The sequence below is a fragment of the Cynoglossus semilaevis genome, chromosome 3, assembly GCF_000523025.1.
Source record: "Cynoglossus semilaevis isolate Cse_v1.0 chromosome 3, Cse_v1.0, whole genome shotgun sequence".
Lineage (NCBI taxonomy): Eukaryota > Metazoa > Chordata > Actinopteri > Pleuronectiformes > Cynoglossidae > Cynoglossus > Cynoglossus semilaevis.
In genome coordinates this window covers 5,641,380-5,664,256 of record NC_024309.1, presented here as the reverse complement: position 1 = coordinate 5,664,256, position 22,877 = coordinate 5,641,380, and the positions used below count along the sequence as shown (strand labels likewise).

The 22,877-nt window shown below is 40.9% G+C and overlaps 1 protein-coding gene across 1 annotated transcript in view; it reads right to left on the bottom strand.

The window, feature by feature from the left end:
• Positions 1 to 22,877, bottom strand: part of mmp16a (matrix metallopeptidase 16a (membrane-inserted)) — a gene marked incomplete at its 3' end in the record, with an annotated part of 97,824 nt that overhangs the window by 51,517 nt on the left and 23,430 nt on the right. The window contains exon 2 of the mRNA XM_025054684.1: positions 17,689 to 17,785. Within this exon, the coding sequence (XP_024910452.1) occupies positions 17,689 to 17,785 (97 nt within the window). The remainder of the gene's footprint in view (positions 1 to 17,688; positions 17,786 to 22,877) is intronic.

The window sequence follows — 22,877 nt, the reverse complement described above, 5'->3', positions numbered from 1 at the left end:
AAGGGACTGATAGATATAGAAGGCGTTTGACATTATTATCGTGGTGGGTAGAGATCAAACAAGAAAAGGGTAGAAACACAAATTTTCGAAATAAGGATACCCTCGACACATCCTCGCTATCCACGCTAATGTAGAGCAAAAGAAAAGGCACAACCCAACGCTGCTTGCGGAACCATTTAATTGCCTTTAGCGACTTTACGTTTGTTAGCAGTTAGCACAGGTGAGCCTTGTATAGCTAATGGTAGCAGGCCTTTTGGGGGTTGCCGTTTGGGACCCCTATGGTCATGTGACGTCATAACAGGCTATCCTGCTAGTAATACTTCAAACATAGAATTTTACTTTTGTACATGGGAATGTCGGAATGCCAGAATGTAGGAATGCTGCGATTTTTTTTATATATATATTTGTTTAAGAAGGTCACAATATTTGTCATTTCTTAATAAGTAACAGCAGTAAATATTATTAAATAATATTTCTGTAGCAAAACGTACCAGACCAAAAAGTCAATATCGAGGCATGTACTGAACCAAGAGTTTTGTGTACCATTAGACCCTTAGTATGTAAAAAAAAAAAAAAAAGTTTACCCTTCCATACACTCACACATTTACGCACTCATATTAACTCAGGTGTTTTCCCTGTCCCAGAAGCCCCAGAGGCTGAACATGAGGGCGAGTAACCTGACCTACAACGGGAATAAAGCTTAGACATTCTTCACATAGTGACAACATTAGTGAGTGGTCTACAGGAGGCCCCGACTGAAACAGTGTTAGTAGGTCCGGTATATAGCATTGCTACATATAAACGACAATCCAGTGCCACGAGAATTTAAAAACCTTTGATTTTTAAGTCTTGCCCAAATTTTAAAAATGTCCCTATTTGAATCATAAAAAACCTGTTGTGATGATCATATAATATAAAAGCTAAGAAAAGATCTGCATATTCATTCTTTTCATTTGTATTGACTTAACATTTCCAAAACCAATTAAACGAGAGACAGAAAACGAGACAGAGACAGACAAATGTGTGTTGACAGAACAACAAGACAAACCGCGTGCCGTATTTGGTGTACGATCTCCTCTGAAGATCGGGTATGTTTCAGCTGAGAAGCGCGCGATGACTTAAAAACTAAAGCGGGGAAAACCGGCACGGCCTTGTTTGCAGGGCTTTATTGCGTTTACTTTGAGTTTTTCGGGGGGAGGGGGGGGAGAAAATCGTGTTGAGAAAAATCATCCCTGGGTGATAAAGAACTTAAATGACAGGAACAATGGTGAGAATGGGAAGCACAGATGATACAGCAGTGAAAAAGATTAGTTGAAGTATTTTCATCTTGTATCGCTAAATATATATATATTTATTCATAAACTCTACAACTGCTTCAAATACACTGGAGGTATTTCTACAAAACAAGAGAAAATTTGGAGCAAACCAACAGACAGAAATACACCACAAAAAGACAAGCTACTCCATAACCCATTGCAAATCGTTTTTTTACTTTTCTTTTTCTCTCAGGAGTTACGGTGAGAATTGCAAATGAGCCACAAACCAATGCATTGGAAATTTGATTTAAAAAAAAAAACAAACAAAAGAAACCAAAATACCTTGGAAACCAATAACAACGTTACCATGGTTGCAATTTTTTTATTTCGGTCATAGTCTTTTAACTCTGCATTTTTTTTTTTTTTTTTTTTTCAGCTGCACCTGTGGTGATAAAGACGCTGAAGTCACTTTATTGTGAGCCGGAAAGTGAAGCCCTCAGTCCACTGCTCAGGCTGTGTTTTTGAGATCTAGACTGAAAGTACCGAGACCGTGGCTCAGATGTGTGTACTACTTATAAGTGAGTCTGGAACAACTCGCCTCAGCCAGGTCGAGGAGTACAGGCACTCGAGGGCAGCAAAGCAACGGCTCCTTCATTGATACAGGCGTCAAATCGGCACGCTTGACGCTCAAACACTAACACGTGGCACTGAGACAAACCTAGGACGTGAAGGCGGGACCGCATTTCCTCAGTTGACTTGGGAAAGCGGCCGGATACCTTTGATGGGGGAGTTAAGTGTTTGGCTTCCCCGCTGGGATGGATGCTCCTGAAATATGGATGCAGAAATGCAAAGGAAGTGATGTACAACTTTTAAACTCATCTCCATTACCCGTCCAGAAATTTGTCATTTTTTAGCTCTCTCTCTCTCTCTCGCTCTCTCTCTTACCCAGCTCTGTGTGGTTCTTTCTTCGCAAAGACGACCTTTTTATACGACGAGAGTCAGAAGATGAAGCATCTCCGTATTTGTGGACGCAACCCTAAAACATAACTGCACAAGTTTCTCCGCCTTTCTCGTTCTTTTCTATCTGAATTTACGACTCCATTCTCATAAATCTACTTTCTCGTAACTTTTTTATCTCATATTACGACTTTTGCCTCATAATGCTCAGACTTTTCTTCTCATAAATGTACGACTTTTTTCTTGTATTATTTCTTTCCTCAACGCGGCCCCCGATACTAGCAATTCAGTTCATAGTTTGAGTCAACCTACACAGACAGTCGCTGGATAATTTAAGATTGCCTCGTGAATGGTTTGTGTCATAATTTGCAGCGTCAGCATCCTCACTGCCAAATTTATCATTTGATCCTTGAGTGAATGCCCATTATATCAATCCCGCTGCAGATAAAAGCCAGATGTTGGTGGGTGATAGTCGGATTTTGCAGCCGAGCTAGAAAAATGGACATTACAAATGAAACAGGAGCAGGGAACGACGACTGCTAGGAAATCATTTCATCCTCCGCAGGTTTTTTTTTTTTTTTCCCCTTCCCGAACAGTTACCGTTTACAAAGTGGCGAACATGAAAAAGAGGCACTGGCCAACGTGATGCCTCTCTAAGTGCAGCTGTAGTTTATTAAACTGTATGTGGGTCTCTCCCCAGCAGCTTCCCAATCCTCTCATCTCATCCACGCTCAGGACAAACAGGATGTTTTCATTACGCTCTATAAACTAATGAAGAAGAGGAAAAAATTTTTTTTAAAAAAACACCAGCAAAACAACAACAGTAACCACGTCTATTAAACCACCAATCCGGCGTGGCGATAAGTCAGTCAGTACAAGACTCCGACTCATATCGCTGCTTCATCTCATCTCTTGGAAATGCCTTGTTTAGACTCAAGTCGTCATCAGTGGTTAATCTTCCAGTTAGGCTCACTAACACTTCCCTAATTTGGAATGTGTTTCCTTTTAAATAGCCTCTGATAATATCACCTGTGTGAATTCATTGTTCCAATTGCAATTACCTGATCTACTGAGAGAGTGCACTGTTTGTACTGCCGTGTGCACGTTACAGAAACCGGTCTAAAATTGACCCATATTTACCACAGCTGAGACTCAGGATGTACAACAGGATGATGTAATCGTATTTTGGTTCTTACACGTCTACATAACGCAACTACAGCCTGCTCACATATCACTGCCAGCAGGACCGCCTGTCAGTACGACCGACGTCCCCCGAAAAAAGCAGTGCAACGGCCGAAGATGAGGCTTGAGTGTTGCCCCCCCACTCCCACCCCCCAAATGCTATGCTATGAACAGAGAGGTACCTGGAGACTACCAGATGTCTCTTCCTCTCTGTGTCATGTGAGCTGACAGCATCTGGACAAAATCTGCTGCCTCTCTGCCTTTCAGAGGAAACACAGCAGAAAGCCAAGCTTGCAAATCATGTGTATATGCGGAGGCAGGACGTGGGTGACTTGTCAAGAGACAAGCCAGGACGTTGTATGTCAGTTTATGTGACTGAATGGGGGGCTTTGATGCACTCGGGAGGTTTAATGATTCGCTGTCTGCAAACAAAGGAGGCTATAGAGTCAAAGGAATTCTATCAGTCCTTTGTGAGCCAGCAGCTTGTCAACAGTCTGGGACAAAAATCACATGGACCGGCCAGAAAAACTCACTCACTGAAAATAATAAAATGAAGAGTTGCACCAGAAAGGCAAGATACAGTACATTACTGGTCAGGAACTAACTACTGTTTTTTTTTTTTTGTTTGTTTGTTTTTTGCTATTTAGTTAAGTTCTTCTTCTAAGTAGCTAATATAGTTTTTTGCTATTTAGTTAAGTTCTTCTTGGTAGTTAATATGAAGAATGTTCTAGCAACATTTGACTTCTATACAAGCTGATAGATACGAACTTTTTTTTTCAATAAAACTAGAACTTTTATGGTGATATTTCGATGTAACTTTACGTCATTTGCATATTTTATACATAAATACACATGAATAAAGTAGAACTCTGCAAAGTCTAGGCTAATTTCTGTCAATTCGTGTTCCGTCCACACAGAGACGATGTGCTTTTTGTCGCTGCTGCTGCTGTGGCACAGCTGGAGCGGTGGGATGCTGCGAACACACGTGAAGTTTTCAAACTCGGCTTAAAACAAACAAACAAACCGCAGTCACTCGCTGTTATCGCTCAGAAAGACACTAAAAACAAGGAAAACAAAGTGCAGAGGAGAGGGACGTTGCTGGCGATGCAGACGAACACACACACAGGCCCCTGGAGCTGAGTCTTACCTCCACGCTGAACGGCTGCTCCTCTCCGTTCACGGAACATAAAATCCACAGCAGCAGCTGAAAACACAGAGTCCTCATACAGCAGCTATGAAGACGGAGCGCCAGCACAACCATGATGGAGCCGCCGCTGTCTCTCTGACTCGCGCTTCCACTGCTCGCCTTTACTCACAGTCCCTTCTGTCTCTCGCGGACGACAACAATAAAATCCTAGACGTCGAGCAGCAACATCGCCGAAGTGTCTGCGCCTTTCTGGCAGACGAGAGGAGAGCAGAGGAGAGGAGAGGAGAGGGAGCTGAAGGCGGGGGGTGGTAGCTTCCGCCACTGTTCGCGGGAGGAGATTGTCCCCGCAGGGCGAGATGAACTGTTAACGCCTGTCAGCAGCCTCTCGGTCTCTCACTCTCCGGGTCCGTCCCCTCGCACAACGACCGACGTTCCAAGCGGACGAGTCCAGCCCGTTTTCAGCACCGCGCGGCATAGCTGCCCGTTTTCTATCGCGTTTCCTGCCGAGTGCGCATGCGCGCGCCGAGCTCCCCCTTCCCACTTCTTTCCCAATTCGACTACAGAAGACCAGTCTGTTCCCATGTAAGAACCAGTGCGAATCCATCTGAGACGACAAATGTCCGCAGTTAAAACTAGTTTTCTACCCCGAGACCAGTTTCTCACCATGTGTAAACAATTTGAATCGATGTACTACTAACTGGTGTTCAATAAAGACCGGTGTTTATTTTTTAAAGAAGGATGTTATTGTTCCAGTCTGGCCCTATCCAAAACTGGTCTGTTGTCAATTAAGACCAGTTTGTTTTTATTAGGCTCCCTCCATTTCAAAGACACATATATTTTTAAATGACACCAATCTTTCCTCAACAAAGTCTGTCCCAATTAAAGACTAATATCTCTATCTATAAAACGTGTCTATCCTCAGAACCACTGTGAAGCCAAAATGAACCCCTTTGTGGACCGTTTTTGGCCCACGGGCCATATGTTTGACACCTGTGCTATAAGACCAGTCTGTATTTGCCTAAAAACACTCTCAAATCATTTTTTAAAAAAAAGGTTAATCTAAAATCTACATTTTCACTCATAAACATTTTTTGTTTTCTGCTTTGGACGAGTCCGTCCTTGGCTTAAACTTTACATTCTACTACAGGTACAGTCTATTCTCAAAAATCTATATTTCTGTGCCTTAAAATAAGACTGGAAGTTCATGTGGCATATTAACTCATCATTTCCTCCACCCAAAACATGGTGCATAAAGTGCATTTATTTAAAGAGTTTAATAGAAAATTAAAAAAAAAATAAAAAAAATAAACAGTTGCAATATAATGAAGAATTTAGCCTTGGGTTGCTGCTTGTGTCGCTTTTATGCACACAATATTTTAAGGTAACCTGGTGGACTTATTTGACCCACATCAGGACAAATGAGGTCAGATTAAAAAAAAAACACTGGTTTAATTAAGTTACAGGAAATGCTTTGTTTTCACTTCGACTTGTTATTGCAGGGTGTTTTTTTTTGACAATTTACGTATATGGACCTATTTTAATGTTACGTTTATTCCTTCACAAAGTGCATGCTTCGACTTGTTATTGCAGGGTGTTTTTTGACAAGTTACGTATGTGGACTTATTTTAATGTTACGTTTCTTCCTTCACAAAGTGCATGTTGTGGCTGCTATTGATTCTATTTGTTTCACTAATCCATGAGCTCCGCTAGAGGGGGATGATAGACCCGGCTCTCTTTTTTTTTTTTTTAACGTGTGTGTCAGAGTGGTCCTGCTGTGACTCAGCCCACCAATGAATGACAATGCTGTCACCGTTCTTACTGTACAAAATGACGGTCTTTATTTCTAACAGGAAGTCCGTTCCTGCACGAAGGTGACTGATGTTGTCTCATGGACTTACAGGAACAAAGACAGAAGTTACCGAATAAATTGAATTGAAAGCGCACAGATAACCCCAGTCTCATTGCATGAGACAGAAGATCTATATTTCCCGCTTTAAGTAATCACCTGGTGTGTGTGTGTGTGAGGAACACTATGTCATCATTACTAAATTAAGAAATGTTTTATATTCCTTTTAGTGAGCCGACGAGAAGCCAGTCTTTTGTCCAGCGTTTACATTTTTGATTCAGGGAACGCGATCACTCATTTAATCCCCTGAAAAGGCCTGCAGTGATGGAGATAATCTGCACTGCGTTTAGTAGAATGTACAACCGTGCTGGAATAAGCAGGAGCGGTGACACAGAAGTTTTCCTTGGGATTATATTTCTCTGGAATAAATGAGCGAAAGTGTGACTTCCTCTCTCTGTTCTCCCCTCAGTTCATTTAGAACTTCTGATTAAATCCGTTTCTCATCCGGACTTCCTCTACTCCATTCTCGGCTCCTTCTCCCCTCCCTCGTTCCTGAAGATTTCCTCTTTTGCTCAGTAATCCTGAATAGCCTCAGTGAATAGCGTTGGCCTCGTCCAACTGGTCCTCCCACTACTACCGTGCTTTGCCAGGGTCCTCGAAAAAAAAACAAAAAACGTTCTTTTCCAAACATGACTGTCTCATAACTGCTGCATCTGCTCCCAGTCAAACCTCCTGGACCCCGCTGGCAGCTGATTCCGAAGCCTTCTTACCCATCTGTCTCTATTGATGAGCAGTGAACTGACGGAAAAAAAGATATTTTTAACTTTCAAAGTCAAATAGTCGGCTCCGACATTCCTCGCGTTACAGAACGTTTACACCATTATTTCTGTTTCTGAAGGTTACATTAGGTAATCCTCTCAGTCCGGATGCAGGTTCGGTCGCCAGAAACAGAAGATTAGGTCTCTGGTTGTCTCCTGTTCGTCATGTGACCTGTCACAGTCAGCGAATGTGAAAATCTGCTCCAACACTGCAGTACTTTTCTCAGCTTTTTTTGTTTTTTTTCCTTTCCCTTTTGACAGAGTTCTTTTCTTTCACATGGATATTCGTCCAAACCATAAACAGCGTGATTGTTCTCAGCTTCACTCTTGTGTATTTAATACATCTCCCAAGTTAAATATATTTTCAATAAACCCGTTTTTTTGGGCCGCTTTGGTTAATTTAAAAAAATAATTGCCACTGTTGGTGAATCCAAATGTTGGCCTTTAGTAACGAAATCTGCACCAATTTTCCTTTTAATCCGGTTATTTTTAAACTTTTTTTTTTTTTTTTGTAAGAAGCCTGCATTCTCGCCAGTATAAATGTAGTTGGGTTTTTTTGTTTTTTTTTTCAGATCAATAAAAGATAAAAAGTGCTGGCTCTGTTTGTGTGATATCCAGTGGTTTGAAGGAAGTTCCCACATGAAAAGGCTGTTTCACCAAACCAAGCATGGCAATACATGTGCACTGAGGTTTTTTTTTGGTTTTTTTTTTTGCCACTTGAGTCATGTGCTGGCTCAGTTCTCAGAGCAGAGCGATGCACGAAAGCAGCACATCTGTGTCTCCGGCCGCATCACTCTCTCGACTCCAGCTCCTTCTAGGAAGACGGAACGTAAACCAGAAATCTGAACTTTGTAACTGGGCCACAATACCGCGGTCTCTGCACTGACTCATTAAACCTGGGAACACTCTCTTCTACTCCGACAGAGCCTGAGTACATTTTTATCCGTATAAACCACTGTATGAGTTGCTGCCCCCTAGTGACTGGAGGCTTGTTATCATTCAAGCATTACAGCAGTGGTACACTTATGTCCAGCCTGCCATATTCCATCCCCAAACGCCCCCCCCTGGCACCTCACGACACCCCCTCCAGGGGGGGCCCGCCCCACTATTTGAGAAGCACTGGCTTAATGCAAGATTGCAACATTTTGACGTTTTTATCTTTTGGTTGATCTTTTTTCCTAATAGTTTGTGACTTTTAAAATATGGGTCCCCAGAAAAAATAGTGGGGAAAGTTGACAAAGGTTTTTTTTTCTTATCACTACAGCATTACAAAAACTGTGGTATTATACACGTATAAAACATGTTGCTGCTAGCATCGTACACCAGCGCCAATGCTAGCAACAACAGCCCTGGTTCCAGAAAACAGCGCAGCCAACTAGTGAGAAACAGCAAAGGGTTCAAATGTCAAATATATTTCTGAGTTTGAAATACCTTCTGAATCTGGTAGATAGAAACTTAGATGAAAAAGGAAAAAAAAAATTAACTGATGCTAACTGCATATATAATTGGCTATTGGATTGGAACAAAGTAGGGTTTAAAATTCCCAAGCTTCTTATAACTAATCACTAATCAATAACTCAATAACTTAGACACAATTCAATATATACTGTATATATATATATACATATACATATACATATATATACACAGTATGCTTTATATACAGCATGCATGTATATGTAATATACATATATACCTTATATATGCATATTTGTGTATATATGTATATTTGTTTATATGTACTGTATATATATATATATATATATACATATATATTATACGGCTGTAAAGATAAAGGTAGTATTTCGCATATATGCAGTTACTGCTGTAAAAATGAAGCATTATGATATAATGAATTAATTTTGGTATCATACATTTTAATAGAGGCGAGATTGTAGTCAAGTCTCAAGTCTTGGTTTAAGACTTGGGTCAAACGTAAAAACTCAATCGAGATAACCCTTGGTTATATCAAACTGTGACGTTCTTGCAGTAAGGCAAAAGCACTACCCACTCCGGTGCTGGTCAATACCACTTACGCCGACTCAACATTACATGGTCACTTAATGGTGGGAGCGGCTGCGCGGAGATCTGATTGGAACCAAAACTGCGAGCTTCAAAGTCACATTGTCCAGGAAACGAAGCTCATTTACCACGCGCACACACACACACACACACACACACACATTAAAACACAAAGGCAGCTTTGGGGGAGATTTTCCCTTGCGAATCCTTGTGGTTACATTAAAATGTTTCCACCCTTCCTGTATGGGGTAAACATTCATACCGTGCAGCCACCCACCAGCTAAAAACCTGAAACCGATCCTTGACGCAAAATCGGAAGTATGTCAATCGTTGCTGCTGGCAAACTCTCCCTCCGTCTCACCCGCCTTCCCCTTTTCTTTGGCTCAGGGTGGCAGTTTCTTTTTCTCAAACTTGTGATTCTGGAAAACGAGGCAGATTGATGCTGTTAATAACTTCAGTGGGAGACATTTGGCCGCGTCCCATCCCCTGCACTTAATGACAAATATATATATAAAGAAAAAAAAAACGTCCAGGTTGTTTGGAGACACAGTGTCTGTTTAGTTTTCAGTAGGAGCAAATACTACTGTCAGCTAACTCGCTGAGTTTGAGCTGATAGCGATTTGTAATAGCCTAAGGTTTTTAGTATCAGGCCAATTCTTCCAGTCTTAGCCTGAGCTAGCATGAGGCTACTTAGAAATACTCAGCTATCTCTCGACAATTTCTGAAGTTTACATTCTGTAAAAATATGTGAGGAAACATCAACTTTTAGAATGCATTTTGATACTTTTATTCACTATTCAATAATCATTACATTTGTTTAGCATAAGGAAATTATTAACAAACACTTACATTTGTTTAGCATAAAGAAATTATCAACAAACATGCGCTAGTTAGCTACGTGCTAGCGTGAGGAGCAGGTCTACACAGATTAAGGCCGGAAGTTGCAGCTGTCACACGAAGTGCATTTTTGCGTTTTTTTTTTTTTTTCTTATCTTCCCTCCACATTCCCGAGACCCCCATGCGCCCCCTGGTGGCCCCCTACTTTGAAACCCACTATGCAACAAAAGGAAGTGAGTTGAACGAGTTGCAGAATCTCAGGGTTTTATCTTAAAGCAGATCTAGTAGATCTATTCACCAACTCTTAACTGTAGTCATACCCCAGGCGGTCATTGAGCGAATGAGATCACAGTTACTTCCACATGTTGGAAGTGAGCTGACTCCTTGGGGTGTCTGGGTTAAGCCTGTGAGGAGCCAGCTGAGGACAAATGTCCCCTGTAGACCTATGGGTGGATAAAGACATTAAGGCCAAATAATAGTGTTGAAAATGGATGATGATGTAATCAAGTCACTGCCCTCTTCTGGTCAGCGGTCGCGTGACATGAACGTATCAGTTCAATGTCTGTATGTTGTAAGTTACCTGGAAGACGTGGAAATGACACATGCACTTATTTCGTTTATTAATTAGTATTGATTGTGATTGAGTAATCGATACTAGCTTCCAGTTAAATCCAGCTCTAGGCTTTAGCTAGAACCACCATCGACAGCACATTTTGTTTTCCGTCACCGTTTTACAAGGAACCGTCAGTACGGCGGTAAAACCTTGGTCTAAGTCAGTGGGCGAACGGTGAAAGAAATACGACTCGGAATGACTTCTTTGTTGTGACACGGGATAATCACTGTTTCTAACTCGAAACGACCCGGGGATATGGGAGGAAGACGGTGTGTTTAGACAATCACTGCCACTAATACATTATTCACAGTTAGCGTCATTCCTCAGTAAACACCGCGGCGAGAAGTGGCAGTGTAGAGAAGCGCGGTGTGTTTGCCAGCTGATGTATAATTAACCAGCCAGAGTCTAATGATATCTGCTCCATCTTCTTCAAACGTGCGTTGGCTTTGACCTCGCACTCGGAGGACTCGTACACATTCGTCGACGGTGTAGTGCGGATTAATGGAGCAGATGTTAAGGTGGGAAAAAACGCCGATGGACCCCCCCTCCAGCATCATGGCCGCTCCACCCCAACACGCAGCTGAACAAAAGCGGAACGGTTCACGATAGGGAGCCTCGAGTGGCTATTGTGCTCTCAGCAATAATGACCGATTACAGCTGCCCGAAGCACCTATTACATATGTCCGCCACAGGATTTGAGCTGTTTGTCAACGAGAGACCAAAAAAAAAAAAAAATCACGCCGGAATATTTCTAAGCTAGTTTCGAGCTGCCGTAGTTAAAACGAATGAAAAAAAAAAAAAAAAAAGTCACGTCGGAATATTTCTAAGCTAGTTTCAAGCTGTCGTAGTTAAAACGATAACGATTGTTACTAATGGACAAGTTCAGCCGCATTAATAACAACGTAGCATAGGTGTCAAAACAAATTTAGTTCACGGGCCACATACATACCTAATTAGATGTAAAGTGGGCCGGACTAAAAATAAGTCCAAGTTTTAAAATTAATGAAATATAATTTTACAAAAAAATATCCTGCCCTCGGGCCAGATTGAACTCCCCAGCGGGCCGGTTTTTGGCCAGCGGGCCGTATGTTTGGCATCCCTGCTCTACAGACATGTAGGGGACATCTTACCCGAACAGAACACATTCAACAACTTTCATATGTATGCAAACAAATATATATAAAATAAAGTGTTTTTCCACAGTGTGACCTACATATTCATATCCATTGCTACCATTAAGGGACAAAGATCTGCACTGGACTTGATCACATGATCACTGCTCTCTTCTGGTCAGTGGTCACATGACATGAACGGATCAGTTTCTTCATTTCGTCATTAGTATCAATACTTTATAAGGGTAATCGATCACAACACCAACAGGAAGAAAAAAATGTTCTTAGGAATGTCAGAAATACTTTTTGAATTTTTTTCGTGTCATCTTCGTACAAAATGACATTTGAAAGATGACAAATTCCAATCCGAATAAAGGTCTGAATACCGTTGCTTTTTAGCAAACGGGGGTCCGTAGTCTTGCGATATCTCTAGTCTCACCAACAGTTGTCGTTTCAGCTAATGAATCTCAAGCAAAGTCTACTTCCATTAAATGTATCTACTGGGGAACATCACCAATGGCCCTTTTTATGTTGATGATACACTATTGTGTACTTGTGTTTTACCAAATTATCCCACTGCACTGCTTGAACCCTTTGAGTGTCTTTCGTTTCACTGAGTTTTCCCAGCAGATAGAGTGGGTCATTTTCCAACTGGAATATTGGGAGTTTGTGGGAAGTCGTGGTTATGTGTCCTTTGGCAAGTCACTAAGTTACTTGTAACAGTGTCTGCATGGGAAACAAGATGTGTTTATAAAGGTGTTGGTGAATATTGTAGATCAAGGGTTTCAAACTCACGTTCTCGCGTTATTTTTTGTAAATTTTTTTCAGTTATTTTAAACTGCATTATTAATATTAAAATGCTTTAGTTGTTCATTTAGGAATGAAAAAACATTTTTTTGCTAGTATTATATAGTACCCACGGTACAGTACAGTATATATAATAAAACGTATCATTTTTGAAAATTTTTCTAAAATATTTTTTTTTGGATCGAACATGTAAGACTGATGTGGCCTTCCAATGAAATCAGCAGTGAAATTTTCACATACGCCGTAAAAAATACCAGGTACAAATACAAATTTCAAATACTAGGTAATACGCCTTAATAAAACCACATTCAACCATCGTTACGTTCTCCCTAAACTCAAGTGAAACATATTTTTAGAAAACTCCACAATGTGCTGACAGCTCAGTCGGCTCTTATACAGTGTCTGCCTAACTACTGCTTGTTCAAATAGTTACTGCCACAGGCCAAACTGACGCGAAATAAAACACGTGTTATTCCCCCCCCACTGGATAGCTGGAGAACCCTGGCTACCCGTATCTCTCAGAGTTGATTTTATTGTTCTTTTACTTGTCTGTAAAGCTTTAAATGACCTCACTCCTCCCTACATCAGAGATCTTCTTTCACTTTATGTTCCATCCGGATCACTAAAAACGCTCCATCTGTGTCCCATAAAAGCACCGATGAGGCCTCCTTCTGTTTTTATGCCTCTAAACTGTGAAGCGCTCTGCCTCTGCACATTAGACCAAACTAAAGAGCCCTTGTTTTTTCTGTGTTGTTTTTTTTTTTACAAAAATCTGGCTTTTATTTTGAGATGATGTTACCGCCCGAGTCTTTACATTTCAGACAGTGGTTTGCATATTTATTCCCATCCTGCTTATTTGGTTTTATGCTATCGAGTATTATTCTTTTGGTTTTATTGTTATAGCCTGCTCAGCGACGCACTTGGGTCTGAGAGCGAGAGAGAGAGAGAGAGAGATGCCGTATAAATAAAGATGATTTCTCTGCTAGAGTTTGTGGCAGAGGTCAGCCGTGTCTGATCAACAGCTCATCATCAAAATGTCACAGCCAAACGGAGCGCGGTTGTTTGTATTCATCGAGGCTGCCGAATGCGTAGATCTTGAAAAAAAAAAATCTCACCGACGTGTGTCTATGATGAGAAGAAGGAGATGTCTTCAATTGAAAGGTCAGAATCCACTGACACGGACAGCCGGAGACATTCGCCAAATATTACATTATCTGTGTTTTGAACCTGTTGCGAGCTGCGAATTATTTGCAAGGAAACTGGCCACTTACAGGAACTCGACTATTAGGCCGAAAGGTTCTTACTCGGAACTCTTTGGAACGGTGAAAAGTTGCTTACGTCTTGATGGGTTTTCCGGATGGTTCTCTGTTTGGATTGTAGTTAATTTTAGTCTGTACGTAAGTATTGACGGCTCAATCCAATACTCAGGATTGGTATCAAACTGAAATTGATCAAAATTTCAGATTGATCAATCACCGACAAGCTTGATCAATTATCGACAAAAAAACAACCATAGCCCATCTGATGCGATACCCAAGCCATAATGTTCAACTCAAGTTTGTGCGACATGCGGTACAAAGGGATGCTACCGCCTTAGCAAAGATGCTGGAGACGAAAAGAAGGTATCGGATCGACATCCATTTTCATCGCCTTAGCAAAGATGCTGGAGACGAAAATAAGGTATCGGATCGATATCAGTATCCGCAGATAATCCAAATTGCACCATCCATCCATCCATTTTCATACACTGGGGGCAGCAGTCTCCATGACCGCCACTCAAATCACACTGTACCATACCAACCCCCCTAAACCTTCCTGCGGGTGGTGAGTCCACTGGAAGGTACCATCCGCCCTAACCGGGATTAGAACTTGCCCAGGAGGTGAACCCTGGGGTTCCACACCAACCTTATTGATCGCATATTCGGGAAATTCTTGTGTTAACAGCAGGTCTACTTGCAACATGCTACCAAGTAACCGATACATCATGGAACCGACTTGCGCAGGTTGGCCTATAGGTATCAGACATGACCGTTGTATCGAGCCATCCCTGCGCGTAAGCCCTGTCACATGTAACAGATCTGTCCAGGACATAGCCAATCAAATGTCAGACAAGAAAGCCCGATGGGGATAATACAGTTACGATAAAGGATGGAATATCATCAGTGTTTTTCTCGTGCACGTTTCGTACTAGACGCATTTATGCGTGATGATATTCCATTCCGACGTTGTAAGTAAAATTTAGCTCTGCCTGCTGATAGCGTCTGGTATCGCAGCATGCACATTAAAATCTGCATCATCAGATACTTGTCTAATGATGGCACCGCGGCTAACGCTGTAAGGAGCGTGTGTGTGTAACAATAACCTGTGAGGATCCAGTTACTGGTCAATAACCACTCCAGTGTTGGGAATTCCCATAGACTGTATATGAGGAACGATCTACGAGTCAGGTTACAAATATGACCTAAAAAGAGAAGCTGCAGAAAAGACCAGCCATGGACTGCTGTCTTGGAAGTCACGATTCTAAATACGTCTGCTAACTTCACACAATTTCCTCCAGGGATTCTAAATACGTCTGCTAACTTCACATTCACACAATTTCCTCCAGTGGTCGATAAAGCATCTCTGATTCAGATTATTATTAATAGAAACCTGGCTTTGGGAAATTTGGGGCGGCTATGTGGTGGATTTATAATGTAAACAAACATGTCACTAAAAGCTTTCTTTATTAATATTATTTCAAATTGATCCTATTCAGAGGTAAATAGACAACAAAGCAATACACGAGACATCATGTATTGAATGTAATAGACCGTCCAATGGACGTTTTAGTTGGGCAATACCGTACATATATCGAACAGATTTGGAACTAGACATTACACTTATTGTATAAACACAAGCTAGGAGCTCGTTAGCTACCCAGCTAAGTGACTAAGTCAATTAACTCTTCAGGAGCATGTATATGGAGATAATTCCAATATATTTATTCAATTGGAATTATGTCTCTGCGCTGGTGCCGGAGGATCATATTGACTCATAGCATGGCATCACTACAACTAGAACTTTTGCTTAAGGGAAATGTTTGGCAAGAACACGTTGTGGTTAAGATAAGAGTAAAGGCTTAGGTCAGGCATGGGCAAACCAAGGCCCGGGAGGCCCGATGTGGCCCGTTTGGCTTTTTAATCCGGGCCGTCACACTTGTTTAGCATTTTAGCATTTGAGCTTTTATTGCATGACCTTTTAATGTATTTTATCTTAGCTTATCTTAGCTTGACCGCCTGGCTCAGGTTATGGTGTGAAAACAGGGTTAAAGTCATAGTTCTGTCTTGCCCTGAAGAATATCTGTGCTGGGTTATTGAGTTATTGCCCCTCCATTCTCTTCACTTCCCTTCCCTTCATTCTCGCCGGTTGTACGTGTTCTCGTTTTATCTCCGCCGCCGCGTCTTGAGAGTAATACTTAGCTCCTCTCCCTCACTCTCCGCGCCTCTCTCTTTCTCCCTCCCCCTCAGCTGCTCGCCCGGCTTTCACCCACTCGCGCATTACTCGGCGCCCAGATGGAGTCGTTGCAGGCGAATGAGGATTTAACTGCGCGCCCGGCGCTTTGCAGCAAAACTCGCTGCCGAACAGAGAAAGAAAAGAAACGTCAATGGCCGACAGTTGTTGTCTACTTTCAGTGCAGTGGGACTCCATCCATTCCCACGTTTTATATTCATATATATTGCACGTTTCTGATTCGCCAACCCATGTATTATTCATGCATGTTCTCCGTCGTTAATTTCGCGCATATGAAGTCCCCGGGTTCATATGCGCCCATTCTTCATTTTTTTGAAACAAAATGGATCACACCTTTCCATCCATACCTTAAGGTTACAACCTTTATGCAAACGTATCCCTACATCTGTAAGCCTAATAAGGATCGCACGATACAATACGTATGTATTTTTCATTTAGAAGGAAGTTTCCAGAAGCACGGACGTTAATGAAGGCAGCAAATAAAAGCAGTGGGTTTTTTTTTAGGACATCTACACTCTGACTACTACGCCAGTGTTTTTCATCCTTGGAATTCAAACGAGGTCTGAAATGTTTAGTAACTGATTCGTAAAATGTTATTATTGTTTTTAAAATTGTGATTCAAAAACTGCATTCTGTCACTTTCATTGGATATGGAGCAAATTCAAATGAAACGCAGCATATTTATCTAAGCTGACGAACCTGGATTGACGGACGCGATCACGTGACTGAGAGCTACTAAAATGGGGGATGTTTGGAATTTAAGATTGACTGACATTTTTTTTACTAACTAACTAAAGATAGATAGATGGATGGATGGATGGATGGATGGATGGATGGATGGATGGATGGATGGATGGATGGATGGATGGATGGATGGATGGATGGATGGATGGATGGATGGATGGATGGATGGATGGATGGATGGATGGATGGATGGATGGATGGATGGATGGATGGATGGATGGATGGATGGATGGATGGATGGATGGATGGATGGATGGATGGATGGATGGATGGATGGATGGATGGATGGATGGATGGATGGATGGATGGATGGATGGATGGATGGATGGATGGATGGATGGATGGATGGATGGATGGATGGATGGATGGATGGATGGATGGATGGATGGATGGATGGATGGATGGATGGATGGATGGATGGATGGATGGATGGATGGATGGATGGATGGATGGATGGATGGATGGATGGATGGATGGATGGATGGATGGATGGATGGATGGATGGATGGATGGATGGATGGATGGATGGATGGATGGATGGGATGGATAGATGGATAGATGGATGGATGGATAGATAGATAGAACGCTACATATCGTATGGCATCGAAGCGTGTTCGTTGGAGATCAGTGTTCAGCAAAACTGTGAACCTAGCTTGTGATAACAAAAATAAACTAGAGCAGTGGTTCTAAATGTGGACATATGAATTTTCCCCGCCTACCAATAGAGAGCGCTCACGTACCGCTGGTGGTACACGTACCGCAGTTTGAGAACCACTGAACCAGAGCGTAGATAAATATTTAAAATGTGATTGATTAGTGAGTGTACAGTTCACTCACCGTCTGGTCATGGCTCCCAGATCTGAAACAACACAACACGGACTGAGGACAACGTGCATGATCTGCTCTCTCCGGAGAGGAGATGTGCTTCAGCAGGCTGGAAAAAAAAAAAAAAAAAAAACGTAAAAAACATGAGTGATTCTCAGGAGGGAGGGAAAGGGAAAAGGCCGGAACATTTATTGGATCACAGGTCATTCTCAAGACACCAAACTCCTCAAAGCGTGTTCAGGCTTCAGCCGCGCTTCCCAGACTCTCGGGGGGGGAAACGGCCTTACAGCTTTCTCTCACTCCACAACACCCCGGGCTCAAAGTGAGGCCACACATCTGTCCACATCAGAGCACGTCTCAGCAGCGGACGAAGCTGCAGCCTGGGAAATCCCCCCAATGTTTCCTCTGCAAAACATCTGTCGGTACAAGAATGGCTGGAAAAATAGCGGCAACCAATAAAAAAAACAATATATGCAGCCGTTTGCGGAGAGAGACAATAATTCACTTTCACTTTCCCGCGTCATCGGGTTTTGATTACCGGAGGAAAAGCCGATTACGATTGTTACCGATATTACATAATTACGCTAACATTGGCCGATAATATTGGTTGACCGATATTATCGTACATCTGTAGTACTGTGCATACGACACGACGTTTTGTGGTTACGTTGCCGTCTACCGTAAATTTATTGAGAAAGTCCAAGTTCCATCATTCGAACTAACAATATTAAGACTTACGAAAACTAGTTCACACAGGAACTATTTGGCTAGCCTTCTGCTGCCTTACTTTTAAACCTCTTCAGCCATGTTTGTTTTCCGCTCATTAGCATAAGGTCTTACTAGTGCATGAAAAGAAAAAAGAAAATGAGAGTGTACTAGTACGAGTTTTTGTTTCAAAATAAATGTGAATTTGAAATATAATATACTTTCTGCGCGGCTTTTTTACCGCAGCCAGCTGTCTATAAACCATGGCCAAAGTACAAATTTTTAACCACATTTTCACCAGCTCTTCAGGCAAATGTTGGCGCAGTAGTAGTGGATGAATCCAGAGTTCTGATTGGACAAAATTGGTCAAGAACGGATGCTTGAGATTTTTTTTATAGTATGTTTTCCTTTAGCAGTTTGTCTGTGGTTTTGGCTAGCGTACTTCCATTTCCTGCATACAGTTAATGGGTAGGAAGTCAATTAATGCTGCACGGTGTGTTTTTAAGTTGAGTGTTGAAGCGGTACGTATACATTAAAATGCCATGGTGGAAGTTCATTTCCATTCCGAGACGCTCTTTGCTCCAAGAGCAGGCTGTTTTAAAAGGTTAAGTTAAGAAGGATGAAACACTTTGTTCAAATAGGACTATTTCCACGCATACGTTCACCTTAACTGGAGTCAGCACAGAGTCGCAGTCTGACACCTACCGTGACTTACTCGCTCCGGTTCATTTTAAAAAAAACCCGTCCTAATAAATTCCTGTTCATCTATAAGTGCAGAAAAGTACAGGAGCAAATTTAATGGCGTACTTAAAGCAAAGAGAACTCCCTGAAAGCACTGCATCTCGATAGAAACTCCACCTCCTCCAAATGTTCTTCCCTTTTTCCAAGGGAGGAAGTCTGGGTGGCAGTTCATCCCCTCAAGGCGAGCACCTGGTTCACACAGGTCCCATTAAAACAACCCATATAAAAACCCAGCTTGAATTCTGTCCTGATTTAAACCACGTAACTAACCTTCCTGGAAAGCTGTTATCCACGTTTAAATCTACATCTCGTCCGGCAACTATCAGAAATGCGCTTTGTCCAGGTGACACTGAAACTCTGTTTCCTGTATTAGTGACAGTTATAATAACAGTAATATAGCCTGACGTGCAAAGAGCACGAAAATAAAGTTACGTTGCACCGTAGGAATGAAACATCATTCCTAAAATGAATTGTACAATGCTAAGTAATAAGTGCTACAAGTATTCTTTAGGACAAAGATCTCAAACTACTGGCGCGGGGACCACTTCTGGTCCATAAATCTCTAACATCTGGCCTGCGACAAGAAGTCAAATTTACTCATTTTGGTCTTAAGGAATGTTTGATTTGGTAATTCAAGAATGAGAAATGAAGACTAGCTTGTAGTGCTATATAGCAAGGGGTGCCCAACCCCCGGTCAGGGGACCGGTGTCGGGCTGTAGGTCATTTGGTACCGGGCCAGATTTGGTAGTGGGACAGAGTGAAGAAATGTACTTCAGTTTTACTAATTGACTACATTCAAAAGACTGTAGTTCCTCAGGACGCTCAGGAATGATTCAAGACAAAAACTGCTATTGTTTCTCCACATTTTAACATACTTCATACAGTATGTACAGTGGTCCCTCGTTTATCGTGGTAGCTAGGTTCCAAGGCCTGCCGCGAGAACTGAATTCCCGTGAAGTAGTGACACCATATTTATGAGCAGTAAAATGATGATGAGGAAGGTGATGATGACTTTTACTGCGCAGCCGATCTCTCCAGAGGGTGGTGCCATTTCTTGGGACACCTCTTCCTCAGTTTCCGAAGGTGTATCCGTAGCAGTAGCAGGAACTGGCTGCAGAAACATCGTGATCGGCAGTTGCTTCCGCTGCTTCTTTTTTCCAGTCGAAGAGTAGCTTGTACGCAGTCGCGACGTCGTCCATTTTGTTGCAAAGTTGGACCGATCGAACCATATCGTCGTCCCATTCCTGTGACATCTCTTGCAGATCCAAATCCGGGATACAGTATATCTTATATGTATGGTTTCAAAAACCCGCGAAGTCGTGAATCCACGAAAGATGAACCGCAGAATAGCCTTCTTGCTGTAAGTTTATGTTGAGTTTATGACAAGAAGAACAAAAGTCCGAGTCTCTTTGAGTGACTTGTCTTCCGAAAAAAAGCCTCCGTCTGGTGTTTTTCCAGTCTTATTGCCACATTCATCTTTTCACAGCAGCATGACACGCTGTAATGTGCATTTCGCAATTAGGTTTATTTTATTTTTTTTTAAGAGCTCGATATTAGGTGGAATGAACCTGGTGATCGTGAGGGAAACGTTTTAGTGGGAGCTGAAAGTCATCTAAACTTCCTTTTTTTGCACCAATATAAAAAGCGCCATAAAACAACAGGTTGCTCTTGAGTTCTTTTTTTTTTTTTTTTTTTTTATCTTCCCTTCAGGCAAGGAGTCTCTGCAGCCTGAAATCTGCTGCTCGTGCAGCACTGGAAAACGGGACCCTTTTAAAATTCTAGTGCACCTACGAGAGCAATAGTAATAAACATAATCTTAATATGCAGAGAGGAGTTATGGAAGCAACCATTTTGGAATAGACATTAACCTCCCATGGTTTGTGTCACTTGCTGCGGGGCGGCGAGGCAGGAGAGAAGAGAAAAAACCAGCCGATCATCATCATCATTTCAAAAACCAACACATAGGTGTTTGGCCAGCACAGGGATTTTACTGAGTCAGAGTACAGTGTAGTTTAAAAAGTGAGCTGCCATTCTCACAATGTACCATAGAAAACCTGACTAAAGCACACCAGAGGGTTGTAGGTGTTTTTTTTAGTTCCGGGCACTCCGCTGGAGACTGCCTGATGTAGGTTCAGAGTCTCACACTCCAACAGATTATATATTTCTCAGATTATATATTTCTTTCAGGCTTACAGCACACACACACACACACACACACACACACACACACACACACACACACACACACACACACACACACATATATATATATATATTTATATATATGTATATATATTTATATATATGTATATATATTTTTATATATATGTATATATATTATTATATATATGTATATATATTTATATATATATATATTTATATATATATATATTTATATATATGTATATATATTATTATATATATGTATATATATTATTATATATATGTATATATATTTTTATATATATGTATATATATTTTTATATATATGTATATATATTTTTATATATATGTATATATATTATTATATATATGTATATATATTTATATATGTGTGTGTAAACTGACTTGTTAATTGACTAAGAGTTTTCAATTAACACATATGTAGATGTATGTACGTGTATATATGTATAAATAAATATATGTACATATATTTATTTATACATATATACACGTACATACATCTATATATGTGTTAATTGAAAACTCTTAGTCAATTAACAAGTCAGTTTACACACACATATATATATATATATTTATATATGTGTGTGTAAACTGACTTGTTAATTGACTAAGAGTTTTCAATTAACACATATGTAGATGTATGTACGTGTATATATGTATAAATAAATATATGTACATATATACAAAAACACACATTAAAGTGTATAATTAACATTTATACAGATGTATGTGTATAAATACATATATATAGGTAAATAATTATGTAAATATATATAAAACACAAAGAGTGTTCACTTAACATATAAATGGACACACATATTTATATATATATATTTGTATATATATATTTATATACTGTATATATGCGTGTGTGTGTGTAAATTGACATAACATATATTGATGTATGTTCGTGTATATATATAAATATATATAGACATAAAAACACTCATTTTTGTTATATAAAAACACTAAAGTATTCAATTAACATTTATACAGATGTATGTGTATAAATATATACATAAATAAACATAAAACACAGAGTGTTCAATTAAAATATAAATGGACACATACTGTATCTATATACAAATATATATACATATACACGTGTTGCAGGTTTATTTGTATGAATACACACACATATATATATTTATATATATATATGTTGAAGGTTGAAATGTGAAAGCAATGAACGCCCCATATAGTACATTAAAGCTATATATTAGAGCTGTCGATTGCAAATTTTAATCTAATTGTTCACAGCTGGTCGCTGTATTTGACTCCAACCTGACTAAGTCCAGTGACGTGTCATCACGAGCTCATTTCAGTCTTCTCTCACAGTCAACTCATTTGTTGCATGCGTTTGCTAGGCTGTCGTCCTTTTAGCCCCGGCCAGCCCCACTCCTCCGCCCCCACCCACTCATATCTGAGATGAAACCGAAGGACACACTCGGAGGACATTTGACGATGCATCCATCTGCAGAGCATGGAAAATAGTCAAGGAATCGCCACATGTTATGCAAAGCACTTCACTGCAGCTGTGGGATGACGGGGGGGGGGACGAGGGGGCGGGG